At 38.5% G+C, this 20,472-nt stretch overlaps 2 protein-coding genes across 2 annotated transcripts; both read right to left on the bottom strand.

The window, feature by feature from the left end:
• Window positions 1-6,152: 6,152 nt before the first annotated feature.
• On the bottom strand, window positions 6,153-7,109 carry LOC148775741 (olfactory receptor 5M5-like). The gene has a single exon (XM_088843426.1). It carries the CDS (start codon window positions 7,107-7,109, stop codon window positions 6,153-6,155), a length of 957 nt encoding a protein of 318 aa, XP_088699552.1.
• A 10,439-nt stretch (window positions 7,110-17,548) lies between these two features.
• Window positions 17,549-18,520, bottom strand: LOC148775740 (olfactory receptor 5M11-like). The gene has a single exon (XM_088843424.1). It carries the CDS (start codon window positions 18,518-18,520, stop codon window positions 17,549-17,551), a length of 972 nt encoding a protein of 323 aa, XP_088699550.1.
• Window positions 18,521-20,472: the final 1,952 nt, after the last annotated feature.

Raw genomic sequence — 20,472 nt, 5'->3', positions numbered from 1 at the left:
AACAAAATGTTAACCAGAACGCGTGAGATGGGCAGATTGGCGAAGTGACAAGATGATGGTGTTAATCTCAAAGTTAGGTCCAAGTTTTCAACAAGAAAGAGCACACAGGGAAACAGGAATAAGATGAAGAAGAAAAGTTGCAAAATTGAACAGCTGGTCAGTTTCAGGAGGCTCAAATCCTTTTTTCTTGTCTGATTTATTCTGAACATTTCCAGATGAACTTTTCTGTTTAAGAAAATAAAACCAGATTTCTTACACATGAATAAATTATACACATTTGTGATGTCATCAGTATGTTAAGATGATGTCTAATTCTCTCCACATTATAAGACTTAAGCTGTAATTTTCGCTTTGTGAGAGTTCTCTGTACTTCTATCTGCCTATCTTCTATCACATACTTGTGTTTTAGGGAACACTGACTATGCACCAGGCTAAGTAATGGAGTAAACATTATATCTGGCCTTAAGGCACTTACTTAAAAAGGGTTTCTAGGTGGCTCAGACAGTAAGGAGTCTGCCTGCAATGCAGGAGACCCGGGTTTGATCACTGGGTTGGGAAGGTCCCTTGGAGAAGGAAATGGCAACCCACTCCAGTATTCTTGCCTGGAAAATCCCATGGACAGAGGAGTCTGGCAACTTACAGTCCATGACGTCGCAAAGAGTCGGACACAACTGAGGGGTTTCACTTTTCACTTTTTTTTAAAAGAGTTTACAGTGTCACAGGAAACATAGGTTTTATTTAAATAACCAAAATTGTAAGGGTATTATATCTAAACAGTAACAAATGTAATAATGGAAAAATAAAGAAAGCTATGAGAAGAAAGAATCTCAAACAAGGGAGCAATTTTCTATTTAATAATAAAAAATGAGTTAATTTTATTGAGTGAGTGCAAATTATGTAACAAACACTGTGCTAAATATTTTAGGTATTAATCCATTTCCTCTACACAGCTTCCCTATGACCAAGCACTGTATATTAATCTCACAGATGAGAAAACTGGGGCAGGGGGAGTTTGAGTAATGTGCTCAGTGAATCTGATTCCAGAGTTCATGCTTTTAACTGTTAATTTAGTTGACAAATGATGGAGTCAGGATCTGATTACCAATATTACTTTATTAAGCATGTTGAATTTGTTAAAGATAATAGAATGTCTTCTCATAGTGGACTATATGATTCAGCGTCCAGCAACTGTTAAATGCCTGATCAATAACATTATTGGAAGACTGAAAATGATAGCGTTATTCATTGTGTGGTTTTTGTCTTCAACAAACTATAGTGAGAAAAAGATGGTTTAGTAGATTAAAAAAAAGAAGCAATAAACTTGGAAGTCAAACATATTTGAAAGTCTTCTAAGTTATGCGATTTTATGTGAGTAATCTGTAGTCTCTGTATGCTCATCTCTAAAACAGGAATGATAGTATTGGGATAACATTAAATGAAACAACAGATATTAAGTTGGCCAGAAAGACTCATTCGGGTTTTCTGCAATATCTGATGGAAGAACTCGAACATGTTGGCCAAGCCAATATTAAAACAGTGCCTGACCTTTGAAAAGTATGATTATTTCTTTCTCTCTCCTCCATGTGTGCATGTGTGAGTGTGAAAGTCTAAACATTCTTCAAATATCCACTACTCCAAAGAAAACGTTTATGAATAAAAATATTAGACTTACAGCATTACTGTTCCCTGGAATATTCTACTGTTTGTTTAAATACACCAGGACTGGTTTTCATTAAAGAAAACTATCAGTTAGAGCCACTGATCTTTCTGATAGGTTGGAAGGAAAACGTAGCTATGTTACCATAGTTATTGCTCCTTAGGAAGGTGCATCTGATATGCAGATAATACCACTCTAATGGCAGAAAGTGAAGAGGAACTAAAGAGCCTCTGGATGAGGGTGAAAGAGAAGAGTGAAAAAGGTGGCTTGATTTGAGAGAATAGCATTGAAACATGTATATTATCATATGTTAAACAGATCGCCAGTCCAGGTTCGATGCTTGATACAGGGTGCTCAGGGCTGGTGCACTGGGATGACCCTGAGGGATGGGATGGGGAGGGAGGTGGGAGGGAGGTTCAGAGTGGGGAGCACATGTACACCCATGGTTGATTCATGTCAATGTATGGCAAAAACCACCACAATATTGTAATGTAATAAGTCTCCAACTAAAAAAAAAAAAAGCTGGCTTGAAACTCAACATTCAAAGAACTAAGATCACAGCATCCAGTCCCATCACTTTATGGCAAATAGAATTTGAAAATAATTGACAGACATTATATTTCTGGGCTCCAAAATCACTGTGGATGGTGACTGCATCCATGAAATTAAAAGACACTTGCTCCTTGGAAGGGAAGCTATGACCAATCTAAATAGCATATTAAAAAGCAAAGACATCACTTTGCTGATAAAGGTCCATATAGTCCAAGCTATGGCTTTTCCAGTAGTCATATACGGTTGTGAGAGTTGGATCATAAAGGCTGCATGTCAAAGAATTGATACTTTTGAATTGTGGTGCTGGAGGAGATTCTTGAGAGTTCCTTGGACAGCAAGGAGATCACACCAGTCCATCTGAAAGGAAATCAGTCCTGAATATTCACTGGAAGGACTGATGCTGAAGCTGAAGCTCCAAAAATCTGGCCACCTGATGCAAAGAGCAGACTCTTCGGAAAAGACTCTGATGCTGGGAAAGACTGAAGGCAGCAGGAGAAGGGGCCGACAGAGGATGAGATGGTTGGATGGCATGAGTTAGAGCAAGCTCTGGGAGATGGTGAAGGACAGGGAAGCCTGGCTGCTGCAGTCCATGGGGTAGCAGGAGGAGAAGAGGGTGGCAGAGGGTGAGATGATTAGATAGCGCAACAACAGCTCATGAAAGTAGTGGGTGAAATCCTCTTATGCCTTAAACATGTGTGCGTGAGCGCATAACCAGGAGCACTCTATAGCTAGTGTCAGTTACAAACATCAGTGACAACGGGATCAGCTGAATTTCTGAACAGTACAAAGCAGAGACATTACTTTGCCAACAAAGGTCCATCTAGTCAAAGCTATGGTTTTTCCCGTGGTCATGTATGGATGTGAGAGTTGGACTGTGAAGAAAGCTGATCGCTGAAGAATGGATGCTTTTGAACTGTGTGCTGGAGAAGACTCTTGAGAGTCCCTTGTACCGCAAGGAGATCCAACCAGTCCATTCTAAAAGAGATCAATCCTGGGTGTTCATTGGAAGGACTGATGCTAAAGCTGAAACTGCAATACTTTGGCCACCTCATGCAACGAGTTGACTCACTGGAAAAGAGGCTGATGCTGGGAAAGGTTGGGGGCGGGAGGAGAAGGGGACGACGGAGAATGAGATGGCTGGATGGCATCACCGACTCTGTGGACATGAGTTTATGTGAACTCCGGGAGTTGGTGCTGGACAGGGAGGCCTGGCATGCTGTGATTCATGGGGTCGCGGAGAGTCAGACACAACTGAGCGACTGAACTGAACTGAACTGAACCGTTGGCTTAAAAATAATGTTTCCTCAGAGTCACTCAGTCCTTTCAAAAACTTTCTTATATATGTAAAAATGGAGACACGTACTTTGTTCAAGTTCAAAATGGGCATTTTTTTAATGCTGCAATCATTCAGTTCAGTTCAGTTCAGTCGCTCAGTCGTGTCCAGTTCTCCGCAACCCCATGAATCACAGCACGCCAGGCCTCCCTGTCCATCACCAACTCCCGGAGTTCACTCAAACTCATGTCCACAGAGTCGGTGATGCCATCCAGCCATCTCATTCTCGGTCATCCCCTTCTCCTCCTGCCCCCAACCCTTCCCAGCAGCAGAGTCTTTTCCAGTGAGTCAACTCGTCGCATGAGGTGGCCAAAGTATTGCAGTTTCAGCTTTAGCATCAGTCCTTCCAATGAACACCCAGGATCGATCTCCCTTAGAATGGACTGGTTGGATCTCCTTGTGGTACAAGGGACTCTCAAGAGTCTTCTCCAACACCACAGTTCAAAAGCATCCATTCTTCGGCGATCAGCTTTCTTCACAGTCCAACTCTCACATCCATACATGACCACGGGAAAAACCATAGCCTTGACTAGACGGACCTTTGTTGGCAAATCATTACTGAATCTTTATTTAGCGTCAAGCCTGGCTAGATTGTAAAGATAGAGACATGGACCCTTCAATCACAACATTTGAAATAATAAAAGGGCTAGTTTTACCCAACTGAATATGTTTGTATGCTTAAAAATAATAGATACCTAGATATTTAAGTAAAATTTAAAACTGAATGTTAAAAGTTAAAAGATTAGTTATTTGTATGCATGTTTTAACAGAATTTATAGGCAATCTAACTTTCAAATTAAAGTTATTTCAAAACAATATCTAGTAATGAAAAGATTGAAATAATTGTACAGGATAGCATAGCATTAATAACTATAAAACATTACTCTGCAAGAAATATTGAGCAAAAATAAGGTCTAAGGTGAAAAGGATGCTTTGAAATACAAATGAGAAAAAAATACGTCAGTTGAGGGGTAATAAAATTTGTGTCATCCTTTTCCTTTGAAAGTAACATTCAACACTGATTTTGTTCAGACCCTGCCTGGTCTGACATAATATTGAACTGGGACTTATGGGTATATTTTGACAGGTGCACAAAAGATGAACAAGTTCTTGTTTTGTGCAATTATAAGACTCACTGCAATTTACTCAGAATAAATGGATTATTTCCTCTATAGCATCAGCCCTTTCATTTTCTTTATTATAGCACTTAACGAAAATTTTCTGACTTGTATCTTCACAGTTTTGTAAAACTGTGCAACACTAGTGTTCCTTGCAGTTTCACTGGTGCATGAAGCCATTCCTGGCTCATTGTAGATACCCACTAAGCATTCATCAACTTTGCCTGGGCTATGGAACTTCAAATCAACTAGTATTAATATTTGCACTTTTAACATTAAAATGCTTACAGGTGAGTCACCATAATTAATTACCAAATTGGATATAGAAGAATTGATTGTGACAAAGGACAATTGTGGGTAAAACTTGAACTGTGGTATGGACAGAAAACATCTGCCACATCCCGAAAAAATAGAGAGGAGACAAAATAGACTAGAGAGGAGAGGAAGCGTGAAAACCCCAGAAGGCTGGAATGGCGTTGATAGACTCTAGAGATGATGCAGTTCCTCCAGAAGCAAACCCTAAATCTTTGTATGAGCCATTCTTTGTTTCTGGAGTTAATATATAAAAATTAATTGTTGGGAAATTTTTACTTCCCATTATGGCCTAAGGAGGAAAATGTCCTTTTGAAAATGACTGTCACAGGTGTAAAAATAAATGGATGTCAGTCATGGACATGAGGGTGGCATCATACATTTTCTCCCCAAGGGGACAGCAAGTCTTATCAGCAGTTGTGATCACATTCTATAAACCATGTGTTCAAAGCACCTGCATGGTAAGTACCACAAAATTATAAACTACTAAACTTAGCTCACCATAGTCAACATGTGTTAGTAACAGTTTTGCACATATATATATATATATAGCCATGCCATACATTGATTTGTGGATATAGACAATAAAGAACTGTTAATAATGGTCAATTTTAGAAGTAAGAATGGAAGATCAGATGGGGCAAAGAGAAGGAAATATTTTACTTTATATTCTTTTAGATATTAAACATTTTACTGAGAATGTATAACTTTTTAATATAAAACTAATGTATATATACACATATAAAATGTAAAAGTGAAATACCTACAAATATAATGCCCAACCTTTGACACGATTCTCTGGTGGCTCAGACTGTAAAGAGTCTGCCTGCAATGTGGGAGACCCAGGTTCAACCTCTGAGTCAGGAAGATCCCCTGGAGAAGGAAATGGCAACCCACTCCAGTATTCTTGCCTGAAAAATCTCACGGATGGTGAAACCTGGTGGGCTACAGTCCACAGGGTCACAAACAGTTTGACATGAATGAGCAACTTCACACACTTTACACACAATACACTCATGTATCGCATGTGAAATTATAAACAGAGTCTTTAACTATTCTGTCATAGCTTATAGTTTTTAATCATGGATTTAAAATTGACATTTCAAGAATGCAGTAAAACTTGGATCCAGTTCCCATAAGTATAACTTTTATTTAATATGTAAAGAAAAGACACTGCAATTTAGTTCAGAAGTACATTTCTCCTGATCAGTTTCTGAAAGGCTTGCTTCACATCCTTGTTCCTCAAACTATAAATGATGGGATTCAACATAGGGCTTACAAAAGTGTAGAAAACAGCAATGATTTTGGACTGCCCCACTGACCGGTCTGTGGGAGGTCTAACGTACATACAGAACAGGGTCCCATAAAACACAGTCACTGCTGCCAGATGGGACCCACAGGTGGAAAAAGCTTTGCGCCTGCCTTCAGCAGAATGCATCCTCAGGATGGCAGTGAGAATGAAGATGTAGGAGGTAAGGATTATGAGAAGAGAGGTGGAGAGGTTAAATCCGGCCACCACAAACATGGATGTCTCCTTAATGTAAGTGTCAGAGCAGGAGAGTCGAATGAGGGGTGGGTCAGCGCAATAGAAGTGATTAATGACATTGGAGCCACAGAAGGTCAAGCGATATGTCCACATGGTTTCCATCAGGCCACAAAGGATCCCGTAGGTATATGGACCAGCAATCAGGCGAATGCAGACCCCTTTGGACATCTTGCTGCTATAAATCAAAGGATTACAGGTGGCCATGTACCTATCATAAGCCATCACAGCTAGCATGTAATATTCAGTAATCACCATGGCAATGAAAAAATAACACTGGATTAAACAAGCAGTGTAGGAAATGGTTTTTTTCTCTGATAAGAAGTTCGCCAACATCTTGGGAGTCACGTTAGTGGAATAGCACAAATCCAAGCAGGACAAACTGGCAAGAAAGAAGTACATAGGGGTGTGGAGGCGCGAATCTATCCTGATCAATAGCAACATCCCAAGGTTCCCTCCCATAGTGATCAGATAGATCCCCAGGAACAGCACAAAGAGGATGAGCTGAAGATCTGGACGATCTGTTAATCCCAAGAGGACAAATTCAGTCACCAAGCTGGAATTTCCTCTGCCCATTTTCTTAGGTGCCAGCATTGTTCACTAGATGGATTAAAATAAGAAGTGAATGAGAAGTCCATCACGCGTTTCTTCTCTCTCGCTTGTATTCCCTTTCTTTCTTTTTCCTCTACCCCCAGTTACCCTCGCACACACCTATTTTCAGACATGGTCTAAGACTGAAGGAGGGAAGACTTTGAATAAGGCCATAACCCCTAATAGCCGTGTATAATATGTGCAGAGGATTCCAAACAGAATGGCTCCTGTGTCTCCACCTTATTTTGGAGTGAGGGAAGTACGACCCAAAGTTTATCTGAAAATGGCTTCAACCACCAACTGTTACTTACAGATTACTATAAAATTGTGGATTCATCATTGGTCCCAGGGATGTTACTGGACAAAATGGTGAAAATGTTTGGAAATACTTTTGCAGTCTTTAACAGTATGTGCATATTTATTTGTTTATTAGTCATGCCACATGCAGGATCTTAGTTAGCTGACCAGGGATCAGGGACCTGGCCTGTGCCCCCTGCAGTGGAAGCAGAGTCTTAACTACTGGACCACCATGGAAGCTTCCCAGTAGGTGCATACTTAGAAATTAAAACTTTGAGAGTTGTATTTCCTACTTACTGTATTGTTGTTGTCGTTTAGTTGCTAAGTCATGCTCTACTCTTTTGAGACCCCATGGGCTATAGCCTACCAGGCTTATCTGTCCATAGGATTTCCCAGGCAAGAATACTGGAGTGGGTTGCCATTTCCTTCTTAAGAGGATCTTTCTGTCCCAGGGACGCATTGGCAGGTGGATTCTTTACCACTGAGTATTAGAGAGTCCCGCATTATAGGAATTTGAAGAAAAATTACTGAGGCCTATTTTACTGATCACTCATCTCTAACTCTCTGCTAACCCATGAACTACAGTCTGCCAGCCTCCTCTGTTCATGGAATTCTCCAGGCAAGCATACTAGTCTGAGTAGTCATTCTCCTCTCCAGAGAATCTTCCAAACCCAGGAATCAAACCTGAGTCTTCCACATTGCAGCCAGAGTCTTTACAGTCTCAGCCACCAGGGACTTCCCATTTTGCTACTATCTCCCTTCAGTACAGGAGGATGTAGCATTCCTATGTGAACAGACCAAAGGCAAAGGCTCCAGATTTGGAAATAACAAAGTCCCGTATGAATTAGAGGAAGAGTTTTTCATTCAGAAGAGTTTATGTGAATAAAACAAGAGAGACTTGGATAGGGGAAAAGAGAAGTAGCAAAAACTTAGATCCTAGTTTTGTTTGCTTACCCATTTATTTATTCATTTTTCATTTATCTAAGGTAGCACTTAAGGAGTTTATAGCATGTAACAAAATTTGGTAACTGTGTGCTGCTAGTGGAACAGAAATTTGACTCTAACCTTCCTAGCAGCATATAGTTCAATCAATTCAATATAGGTCAATTTATATAATAAATAGTTCAATTATCTTCTTTACAGACTTACAATGTCCAGAAGTTATAAAACAAAAAGCAATACTAATTAACAGAGATAGAATCATTCTGAATGCAGAGTTTACATGATACAATTATAATGAAAGGATTGTGCTTTCAGGAAAAGATTATCAGTTCAGACAATATAAATGGTAATGAAAGAATGAAATGAGGAATTCTTGTTCCAGACTTCTCATTACAGAGTCAGTATATTTTCATTGTGGATTCTCAATGTTGTCGTGTGTTTTTTGTAAGCTATATGCTTACATATAGCCATTTCGATCAGAAGGGTGAGTGTGTGCCTGTGTGCCCAGCTGCTTTAGTCATAGCCGGCTCTTTGTGAGTCAGACCCCACGGATTACAGCCCAGCAGGCTCCTCGGCCATGGAATATTCCAGTCCAGAATACTGGAGTGTGCTGCCATGCCCTCCTCCAGGGGATCTTCCTGACCCAAGGACGGAACCTCTGTCTGTTACATCTCCTGCATTGGCAGGTGGGTTCTTTACCACTTGTGCCACCTGGGAAGCCCGTCAGAGTGATTATAAGAATGAACTTAAGTGAACGAGGAGGTGGTTCCCAAGGTAAATGGTCAGCAGCCACTCAGGATGGTCTAATGTTAACTGGTCATTCCAAGTTGTGTGTTCTAAGATCTTGTGTGTGTGTGTGTGTGTGTGTGTGTGTGTGTGTTAATCTCTCAGTTGTGTCACTCTTTGCAACCCCAAGGACTGTAGCCCACCATCCTCCTCTGCCATGGAATTCTCCGGGCAAGAATACTGGAGGGGGTTGCCATTCCCTTCTCCAGGGGGTATTTCTGACACAGAGATTGACCCTGAGTCTCCAACATTGCAGACAGATTATTTATTAACTGAACCCTCTAAGATCTTAAGTGAAGTGAAGTCGCTCAATCGTGTCTGACTCTTTGTGACCCCATGGACTGTAGCCTACCATGCTCCTTCATCCATGGGATTTTCCAAGCAAGAGTACTGGAGTGGGTTGCCATTTCCTTCTCCAGAGGATCTTCCCGACCCAGGGAATGAACCCAGGTCTCCCGCATTGCAGGTAGACACTTTACTATCTGAGCCACCAGAGAAGTCTTAAGAGCTAAGATCTTAAGAACTTCCAAATTTAAAGAGATACTAGAATTTATTGTTTTTTATGTAAAACTTGCAAAATACAGTATTGGCAAATAATCTGAATTTTAAACCTGTTCTTAACCAGAGCATAACAAAAGAAATATGTGTGCTTGATCTATTGAAATGCAGATAACAATATATTGACTATGTTTACAGTATCTAAGTTGTTCCTAGAGGTTGACTGAAGTATCCTCAGAAGTTATCTACTTTAATTTTTTATACTTCCAAGACGGCATATGAGTTAGTCACTATAATAAGGTAATTTTTGTGCACAAACAGCAGTCAGTCCTACATGTATGTGAGCCACTTTGCCAGGGAAATAAAGGTAAATGGTAACAGTGCTTGCCTCAAAAGATCTGTTTGGTGTCTTCATGGTAAAGGAGATAAAAGAAGAGAAAAATAGCATTAGAAGTGATTAGTTCAATAATAAAGATTTGAATGGAGTAGTTCATTGTGTTCTCGAATCAGCATATGGATCAAAGAATAATAACATTTAACAAGAGCTTGAAGGAAAGCTAAGTATTTTCTACAAGCACAAGAGTAAAGAGTACTTTCAGATAGAATGAACATGCAGAGACAAAAGGCTTTCAAGAGAAATCAAATAGACCCACAGGTATATTTCCAAGGATGAATTTTCTACAAGGATGGATTTTTTACATTACAAAAGAAAACATTTTAAATAAAATGTTTTTATTCTATTGGCAAATGGTCAAATAAACTGAAAGTCCCCATCACAGGCAAAGAAGGGTGAATACCCTTGAAAGCTACAAGGTAACAAATCTTTGAATTTTTCCAGAGTGTATGTGTTCTACCCAAATTATGGAGATGGATTAGATCCAACATTTTCTGTTAATTTGTCAAACAAATAACTTGCAGGGCTTAAATCTATCGATCTTTGGGAGGAAAATACAATAATTAGAGAACCAGAATTTATGTAAATAACAGGAGTACTCTTTCCAAAGCACTTGGGCTTCTCTGGCTTACTGGTACAGAATCCTCTTGCATTATAGGTAGACCTGGGTTCAGTCCCTGGGTGGGGAAGATCTCCTGGAGTATGAAATGGCAACCCACTCCAGTATTCTTGCCTGGAAATCCCATGGACGACACAATCAATGGAGTACAAAGAGTCAGGCACATCTGAGCGACTAATTCTTTCACTCACCAGAATGACAAGTCCATTTGGAAAATATTCATTTAGAATATAGAAAGCTTCCATTTCAATGATATAAAGATACTTATCTAATCTTTAAATCTCTACACTTATGCCCTAAATACTAGCACCTGTTTGGTCACTGTATTACATTAACAACTAATAAAGACAAAAATTCAACAAAGGTTCCTATAGACAAAGCTATGGTTTTACAGTAATCATGCATGGATGTGAGAGTTGGACCATAAAGAAGGCTGAGCTCTGAAGAACTGACACTTTTGAACCACTGTGCTGGAAACTCTTGAGAGTCCTTTGGGCAGCAAGGAGATCAAATCAGTCCATCCTAAAAGGAATCAGTCCTGGGTGTTCATTGGAAGGACTGATGCTGAAGCTGAAGCTCCAACACTTTTGCCACCTGATGCAAAGAGCTGACTCAATGGAAAAGATCCATATACTGGGAAAAATTGAAGGCAAGAGGAGAAGGGGCAACAGAGGATGAGATGGCTGAATGGCATCACCGACTCAATGGACATGAGTTTGAGCAAACTCGGAGCTAGGGATGGACAGAGAAGACTGGCATGCTACACTTCGTGGGATTGTAAAGAGTCGTACACGACTTAGCAACTGAGCAACGAAAGACAAAGACAGATATAATTAAAAATAATGTAAAGTAATTAGCCTCCAATTAAAATAAACAAATGTAATATATATATATATAAATAAAGAGAGAATTTAATCTGACTACTTCCTACTCTTTCCTTTAAATGGGTTCAATGAGCACAATTCGGGGGAAAAAAAAGACTATATTTTGATAGGAGTACTTCCTCCCATGCACATGGTTGCTTCAATTTTACGAAGCAATTATGCTTTTCTATTTTATTTTACCTTTAGAAAAATCCTGCCACTGATACAAAGAAGATGTATTAATAACGAGGATAATGGGGCAGGGCAAAGAGTCGGACACGACTGAGCGACTGAACTGAACTGAATGGGACAGAGATAAACATTGTTTGCTATAACCTGAGATTTTTATATTACTATTTTCAAAACTACGCAGCAGGGCTTCCCTGTGGCTCAGTGGTAAAGAACCTGCCTGGCAACACAGCGGAGATGGGTTTGATCCCTGGCAGGACGCTCCCACGCGCTGCGGGGCAGCTAAGCCTGTGCAGTACGGCTACCATGAAAGCAAATATTTTAAGTGCTTTCAAGTATTTATAATTTTCACACATTTTAAATTGTCTGTGTTGGAATTAGTAATATTAAGATCTTTTTAAAACCATGTCCGCCTGAGTTTCTCCTCCTCTCTCTTTTTCACCTCTATTTTGCCACCCATGACACACGCTATTATCAAGAGTGCCCTAATTACATTTTTTGTTTCACTCACACTTTAACGGCCTATAGTAACTGGAAAACATAATTCTCAGTTAAAAATTCTTTGAAAACTTAAACGTGCATCTTACAAATAAAAATAACATTAAAGATTTTTGATAAATTCAGTTGTTGCTTTAGAGCTAAAGCCTTTTTTTTCCACTGAAAATATCTGAACTTTTAATAGAAATTCAATTCAAGATTAGTTCTGTTTCCATAAGCAAATGCTTATAGAGCTTGAGATATGTCAAAGACTCATGTCCAATGGCTATGAAAATGACCTTTGATAGCTTTCCATTTAATTTTTACTGTACCCAGTATTTCCTCTGGTTAGAAACACTGTTTATTTGATACTTATCACAGGGGTAACTAAATTTACCCTCCACAACTCTTTCATTTTTAACTCCTTTTCTGATATGGAATACTAAGTAATTTGCATTAAATTATTGTATCAGCTATACCTCAATACGAAATAAAAAGTTTAAAGTTTGGAGAAAAATTATTGGAGACATTGCTGAACTAGTTTTAAAATAACCATGAATATTTTGCTCTCTGTTGGAGAAATATCACACACAAACATTAAGTAAACTTCAGTAAGTCAAGGAACTAGACATCCTTCTAAAAATGGTTTTCTCATGGGACATTTATATCCTTTTTTTTTTCTTTTAATGCCCAGTTTGAAATTCTGGGTCATTAGTGGTCAAGGTAGGCAGTAACCATATTTTGAAAGTCTAGGTTACTTTTATTACAGAAATAAAACTACACATTAGGTTTCACTGGCTCAACAATGTGAAACTGCTTTCCTCTGGATTGGAACAAACCAGAATAAGCTAAGTAACAGAGAAAATATAGATTTGTTTGTCCTAATGAATTTGATTCACAAGGATATTGATATCCATATATATTTATACTTTGCTATGTACAGATGTAAGAAAAAAAGCTTTACTTACAATTTAGTAGGAATTATTGATCCAAAAACCACAAGTGCCATTTATGGTAAATTGATAAACATAGTAAATATTTGGTAGTATCTTGGAATTCCAAGAATTTCCTCTTCTCCCTCACCAAGAAAAGCAAACCACCACAACAAAAATATCAATCAGTGAAAGTACAAAGGTCACCTCTTCACGTGACACTGTTACCTGGAATACTACTCACTGAAATGTTTATAGGAGTAAAATTTGCCCCCTTCCGGGTCCATTTAAAATAATTTTGAACGGTTGTCAACTTTTGCTAAAAATTTTAAGTGCCCAAGGCTACAATTTTGTGGTCCTTTAAGATGAAATGAGTAGGAGAATAGGGTATACTGAAGCCAAGAAAAGGACAGCAGAAAATGGAAGTAAGAGTTGCTGAAATTCAGCTTCAGTCTAGAAAGTATCTCAACTGGTCGTAAAGACATAGATAAGTCTCTAAGAATAGATTGGCAAGTGATGATATTTTAAGATAGTAAATGAAGAAGACAGATAAGTCATGTAGTTGATGGACTCACGCATCTCAAATGAGTACAAATTTCCCAAGGAGAGCCGCCCTTGTCTGCTGGGCCATAATAAACTCCAGCGCTTCTCCCTCCTTTGTCTTTCCAGTCCAATACCTCACAAATGTAAGGACAAGGTGCATTATCTGATTAGAGTACACACAGTGGTTTCCTACTACCCAATGCTATATCAGTAAATCTCTCTTGAGTCTTCATTTAGAAAATAATTTTGTTATCTTGCCATTGATGACTTTCTCTCATGGACTTCAGAGACCTCATCTATTCAATATCAGACTGTGTCTAAATAATTTTAAATGAGTTTTATTTTTTGCTAGAATGAGTATAATTCCTGTTGAATCTGTCTCTCTTTTAAATAACTTCATACAGTGTTTTTTTGGGGGGCGGGGTGGGATATTCTTTCAACAGATGTTATTCTAAAGAGGTTTATATGATTGTCAAGTCCTCACTGTAATATGGTTACTCAGTGTCTGTTAAATTACTGAATGAATGAAACTAATGGTATTTGTGTAATGATGAGTGTAAACACAGACCAATCTAAATAAGGAATATGTACACAGTGACTCAAAACTGCTCTTGTTGTCATCTGACTCCTACTGAAGATCCAAAACTGAAACAGAGATAGTGCGGGTACAGAGGTCAGAATTTTCATTCCTACCTGACCCAAGGGGAGGCTCTCTCAGAGATACTAGCAGCCCAAGCGATGAGTCTGCTGAGACTGATTTATACCCACCTTATAATCTGCAGCTTTTATCCCTAAAGCATTTTTCAGCACACTCTGAAGAAATAATTGCAATGTTATTGCAAGAGAAATCTCCTGAGAAATATTAATTTATATGGATTTATACTCATTAGAGTCTTGACATTTTCACCATGAAATTGCATCATTTTGTAGTAATTTTTGAACTGATGGCTTTGGATTATCAAGAGATTTTTGCATTATGGATCACCACTTTTTTTCAATTGGGTCAATAAAACAATTAATAAAGATATAAAATGGTTACGTAATGCATACACTATGATGTTTCTGTGTTATCATTTCAATCTGAATGGTGTTTTTGTAAGTGCTTTCCCTAAATTACTATTGAGTGAATGCTTGTTAAAAAGACTTTCATATCCAGAATAAAGTGATTAAATTATAAGACACAGGGAGGAAAATCACTCAGACAAGATATCATAATGAGTTGTAATAAAGTCAGTGCAAAGTGTGAGATCCAATGTTGGAAAGTAATATTTTATGGAAACCTGGTGAGCATGTAATTTAGCAATGTTATTTATTTGACCACAAAAGAAAATATACAGGATAAAGGTGAAGATAGCATGACTGCATTTTCTTCCAATTTACCAAGTATTCAATTATTATCTTATTCAAGACATACAAAGATAAAAACGGTATAAACCATGTGCTTAAGTAGTTCTTAGTCTAACTGGAAAATCTGGAGACAGGTGAATCTTTCAGTAGAACATATCATCCGAAGGATATATTGAAATCAAAGCTCTTACTATGGTTTATATCATATAAATATATATATATATATGAAGACATATACAATGGAGTATTATTTAGTCGAAATAAAAGAGGGTGACTGCCATTTGCTACAACATGAATGATCCTTGAGGATATTACATTAAGGGTAACAAGTCAAACAAACAGAACAAAAATAATTAAATACTCTGATCTCTTTGTGGAGTCTGCAACATTGGACTCACAGAAGTATAGAATGGAACTATGATTATCAGGACCTGGAGGTTAGGGAAATGGGAAGAAGTTGGCCAAAGGAACAAGCTTCCAGCTGTAAGACAATTTCTGGGAATCTAATATACAGTATAATGACAACACTTAACTACATGATGTATCTATGAAAGTGCTAGGAGAGTAGATGTTAAAGGTTTTCACCACCAAACAATAACAACAAAAAATTGTACTTTTGTGAGGTGATAGATGTGACAGCTAATATTATTATGATGATTGTAATACAATATATCAAAATATTTACAATATCACATCATAAGCTTATACAATATTTAATGTCAAATACATACAATAAAGCTGGATAAACATAGTCCTGATACATTTTCAAAGTTAAAATCATAAGATATATCATCTCTGACAACAGCGATAAATTAAAAACACGTGATAAAGAAATATATCTTTATATCCCAAATATATGCTGATTAAACACTGTCATCTAAATAGTGCACAAGTTAACAAAGGCACAGAAAAAAAAAAAGAATATATTGCAAACTCAGGGATAAAATATAGCAAAGTGAATGACTTTCAACTCAAGCAATACATATGTGAATTATATAAAGCTTTTATATAAGAAAAGAAACAAGACTCAAATCAATATTTCAAATTTTTGTTAATAATATCTAGAAAAGAAAGTGAAAGGTAGCCCCAAGTAATCTAAATTTTTCAGATCAATGACACAAAAAGCGTTTTTTCTTTCTCTCGACTTGAGTATGTGTATTCACACTTGCAGATCTGAGGGAGAAAGTAGGTCCCTACAGATCAGAGACCTCAAATCAGATCCACAAACAGCTGTCTGGGAAAAGAATGATGAATATATTCTTCTCTCTTCTCCTTCCAGACTGACCATCAAACAAGTGCATTCATAAGAACCAGAAAAACACTATCGTGACCCAGAGTTCACAGTGTTACTTAGTAAGTTCGGGGAAGAGTGCAGAAGGTTGGTCTTCTTAAGGATTCTTAGCCCCTCAAGATAGACGGTGAGAAAAAGAGAATAAATTCAAAGAACTGAGCTCAGAGCATGTGTATCCTGTTTACTGTATAAGCAGTGAGAGCATGCCAGTGCTCCAGGGAATACCTAGCAGGAATTTTCAGAGAGGGGTTCCTCAAAATGTAACGACTTCAAAGTACCTAAAATTTAATTCTAAAAGCAGTTTTGAAATAGTTGATCTGAGGTGCAGAAAATTCTATGCTTCATTTCTAATAATACCCAAGGAAATGTTACTACTGCCAACCCAGGTAAACATATTAAAGGACAGCAGTCTAGACTTCAGTTCAGTTCAGTTCAGTCGCTCAGTTGTGTCCGACTCTCCGCGACCCCATGAATCACAGCACGCCAGGCCTCCCTGTCCAGCACCAACTCCCGGAGTTCACTCAAACTCATGTCCACAGAGTTGGTGATGCCATCCAGCCATCTCATTCTCGGTCGTCCCCTTCTCCTCCCGCCCCCAACCTTTCCCAGCATCAGAGTCTTTTCCAGTGAGTCAACTCGTCGCATGAGGTGGCCAAAGTATTGCAGTTTCAGCTTTAGCATCAGTCCTTCCAATGAACACCCAGGATCGATCTCCCTTAGAATGGACTGGTTGGATCTCCTTGCAGAACAAGGGACTCTCAAGAGTCTTCTCCAACACCACAGTTCAAAAACATCAATTCTTCGGCCATCAGCTTTCTTCACAGTCCAACTCTCACATCCATACATGACCACGGGAAAAACCATAGCCTTGACTAGACGGACCTTTCTTGGCAAAGTAATGTCTCTGCTTTTTAATATATTATCAAGGTTGGTCATCACTTTCCTTCCAAGGAGCAAGTGTCTTTTAATTTCATGGCTGCAATCAGCATCTGCAGTGATTTTGGAGCCCAAAAAAATAAAGTCTGACACTGTTTCCACAGTTTTTCCATCTATTTCCCATGAAGTGATGGGACCAGATGCCATGATCTTTGTTTTCTGAATGTTGAGCTTCAAGCCAACCTTTACACTCTCCTTTTTCACTTTCATCAAGAGGCAGTCTAGACTAAGTACAGCTTATTTACTCTCAGTCCGAAGAACAATTGAAACACAGACACGAAGAATATGAAAACAGGTCTTATAAATGTAAAGACATTTAAGCCAAAGATTAAGAGCTACAGTTTATTGGAAATTGAGGCATGGCCATCTTAGTGACTATTCTTCCGAGGACTCTCTTCAGTGCTTGTTTTACATCTTTGTTCCTCAGACTGTAGATCAATGGATTAAGTACTGGACTTACAAAGGTGTAGAAAACAGCTATTATCTTGGATTCTTCCACTGTCTTGTCTGTTGGTGGTCTTACATACATGCAGAAGAGTGTCCCATAAAATAGCGCTACAGCCATCATGTGGGAACCGCAGGTGGAGAATGCCTTGCGCCTTCCTTCTGCTGACTTGATCCTGAAGATTGCAGTGAGAATTAAGGCATAAGAAATCAGGATGATAATGAGGGAGCTGGAGAGGTTGAAGCCTGCTGATGTCAACATGGCATGCTCTTTGACATAAGTATCAGAGCAAGAAAGCTTAATGAGTGGCGGGTCAGCACAGTAGAAATGGTTGATGATGTTGGATCTACAGAAGGTCAAGTGGAAGGTCAGGATGGCCTGGAAGAGCCCATCTGAGAAGCCATAGACATAAGGGAATGTGGCCAAGCTTATGCAGACGCACCTGGACATCTTCACACTGTAGTGCAGAGGGTTGCATATAGCCACGTAACGGTCATAGGCCATTGCTGCCAGCATGTAAAACTCAGTGAGGAGAAGTGCTATGAAAAGGTAACATTGTACAAAGCAGCCAGCAAAGCTGATGGTCTTCTTCTGTGATAATAGGTTAGTCAGCATCGGTGGTGCTGCAGTAGAGATATAGCACAAGTCTACAAAGGATAAATGAGTCAGGAAGAAGTACATGGGTGTGTGGAGGCGAGAGTCCAGTCTGATTAAAACCATCATGCCCAGGTTGCCTAGGAGGGTGACAAGGTAAATGACCAGAAACAGTGCAAAGAGGAGAGGCTGGAGCTCTGGGCGATCCGTGAGCCCCAGGAGAATGAATTCTCTTAGCACGGTGTCATTGGTGAGGGGCATTTCCTGCACTTGAAACAGATGGAATCATAGATGTGAAGGTACACTTTTTATTACGGACTATTGAAATGATGTTTATCTGTACCTCCAGATCATTCAAAATGAATACTATGGTAAGCTGATGTTTTGCTTCCACTAGGCCATTGTTTCAGCTTCTTTAATATGGAACTATTACATTGTTCTATTTCCATCTCTTACCTACCTTGTTCCTACATCTGCACCTAAAGATGACGATGCTTGCATCTGTGTCCATGGGCATAAGTGAACTGCACATTCCCAGTCTCTCTGCCCTGTTTATGCTCTGCATTCTACATATCTTTACAGCCCAGCTTCAAGGCTGTCCTTTCACTCCCCTCCCATCATACATAAAATTGAGTTAATCCCTTTATACTTCTCACACATCCTATATCCTCTCATTTTTTCTTTAGCACATTACATCACTAAAATGGATCCACTTCATACTTATTTGTTGGTTCTTAAAGGGCAGAGTAAATTATTCTTCATTACTGTTCTGTGATTTCTAAGGGCATATTTATATACTACTTTAAAAAAGAAAAGAAAAAAAATAGCGTGAGCATGAAATACCAAACAATTTGCAATCTTTTATTTATTTCTGAATCCCCACAGAACGATTCACAGTGTTATATCTTTCATAGGAAAAACAGGGCTTATAAACTGTTTGACAAAACAATTGCTCCAAAAAGCTTGTTAATCAAGATAATCTACAGAACATCTGTGTCAGAAAGTCACATGGGACAGTGGGATCTCACACTTAACATTTATCCTGATGATCCTAACACAGATGTTCCCAGAATCACACTTTAAAAATGTAATTACAAAACAAAACACAAGGGCATAGTCACCAGAGTCCTATAAACACATGACAAATCAACGAACAAAGAATTGTTAGATGAAATGAATTCTCACATAGTATTTTTGAGGATGGTCGACAGCAATGACACAGTGTTTTCATAAAGAAAAGAGACAAGCTTGGCATCAACAGTATTTAAGTTATTAAACATGACTCCATCTGTCTAGACATGTGACAGTTTGTAGCTTATTAGCTCATCCTCACTTTAAATAAGTGCTGAGCCCCCTCGTTTGACTCCCCACATGCTTTTATATTTTTATTTCTTTCACACTTCATTTTTTCTAAACTTGCCCAATTCTTGTCTCATTTCCAAATGAATGACTAAAACTTACTGTAGTTATGATTTAGAAATACACTTTAAAAAAGCACTTTTGTACCTATACGTCCCTTCCATTGTATATTAAGTACTTAATATATGGAATATGCTAATAGTAGTTACTGATAATAGATAATAATTCTTACCCAGAAGCACTTCATTTCCTTATTTTAAATGGGAATAATAATATCTGTTTTGTTTCACTCTAAAATCTTTACGGACATCACAAAGTAGCCCAAAAAGTATTTATTGGTAATTAATACATTATGTATTTATGCACTGTAGACGGAAAAATGAACCAAAGCTTCAAAATAGCTGCCTTTCTGGCATTCACATTCTAGGGGACACAGAAAGATAATGCCACAATAAATCAATAATGTTTCAAATGACTCTGGCATGGAGGAAAAGAAAGAAAATGAAGGAAAGTTTGTTTAAATTTTAAACAGCAACATTAACAAGGAACTCATGTTAAAGCGACTTTTTAAATAACAAGTTGAAAGAGAAAGGAAAACCAATCAGGCAATTCAAAGGAGAATATTCGAGCAAGGACGAGGACCAGAGCAAAGACACCATGTGTGTACGTTTGGGAACCTGCAGGTCTGTGTGAGCTGGACGTGGAACAACACACTGGTTCCAAATCGCGAAAGGAGTATAACGAGGCTGTGCATTGTCACCCTGCTTATTTAACTTGTATACACAGTACATCATGAGGAACGCCGGGCTGGAGGAAGCACGAGCTGGAATCAAGACTGCCAGGAGAAATATCAA

Source organism: Moschus berezovskii, chromosome 14, assembly GCF_049115385.1.
Source record: "Moschus berezovskii isolate FMDL1 chromosome 14, NW_MosBer_1.0, whole genome shotgun sequence".
Classification (NCBI taxonomy): domain Eukaryota; kingdom Metazoa; phylum Chordata; class Mammalia; order Artiodactyla; family Moschidae; genus Moschus; species Moschus berezovskii.
The sequence above is the reverse complement of the archived record's forward strand: the minus strand, read 5'-3'. Positions and strand labels throughout refer to the sequence as shown.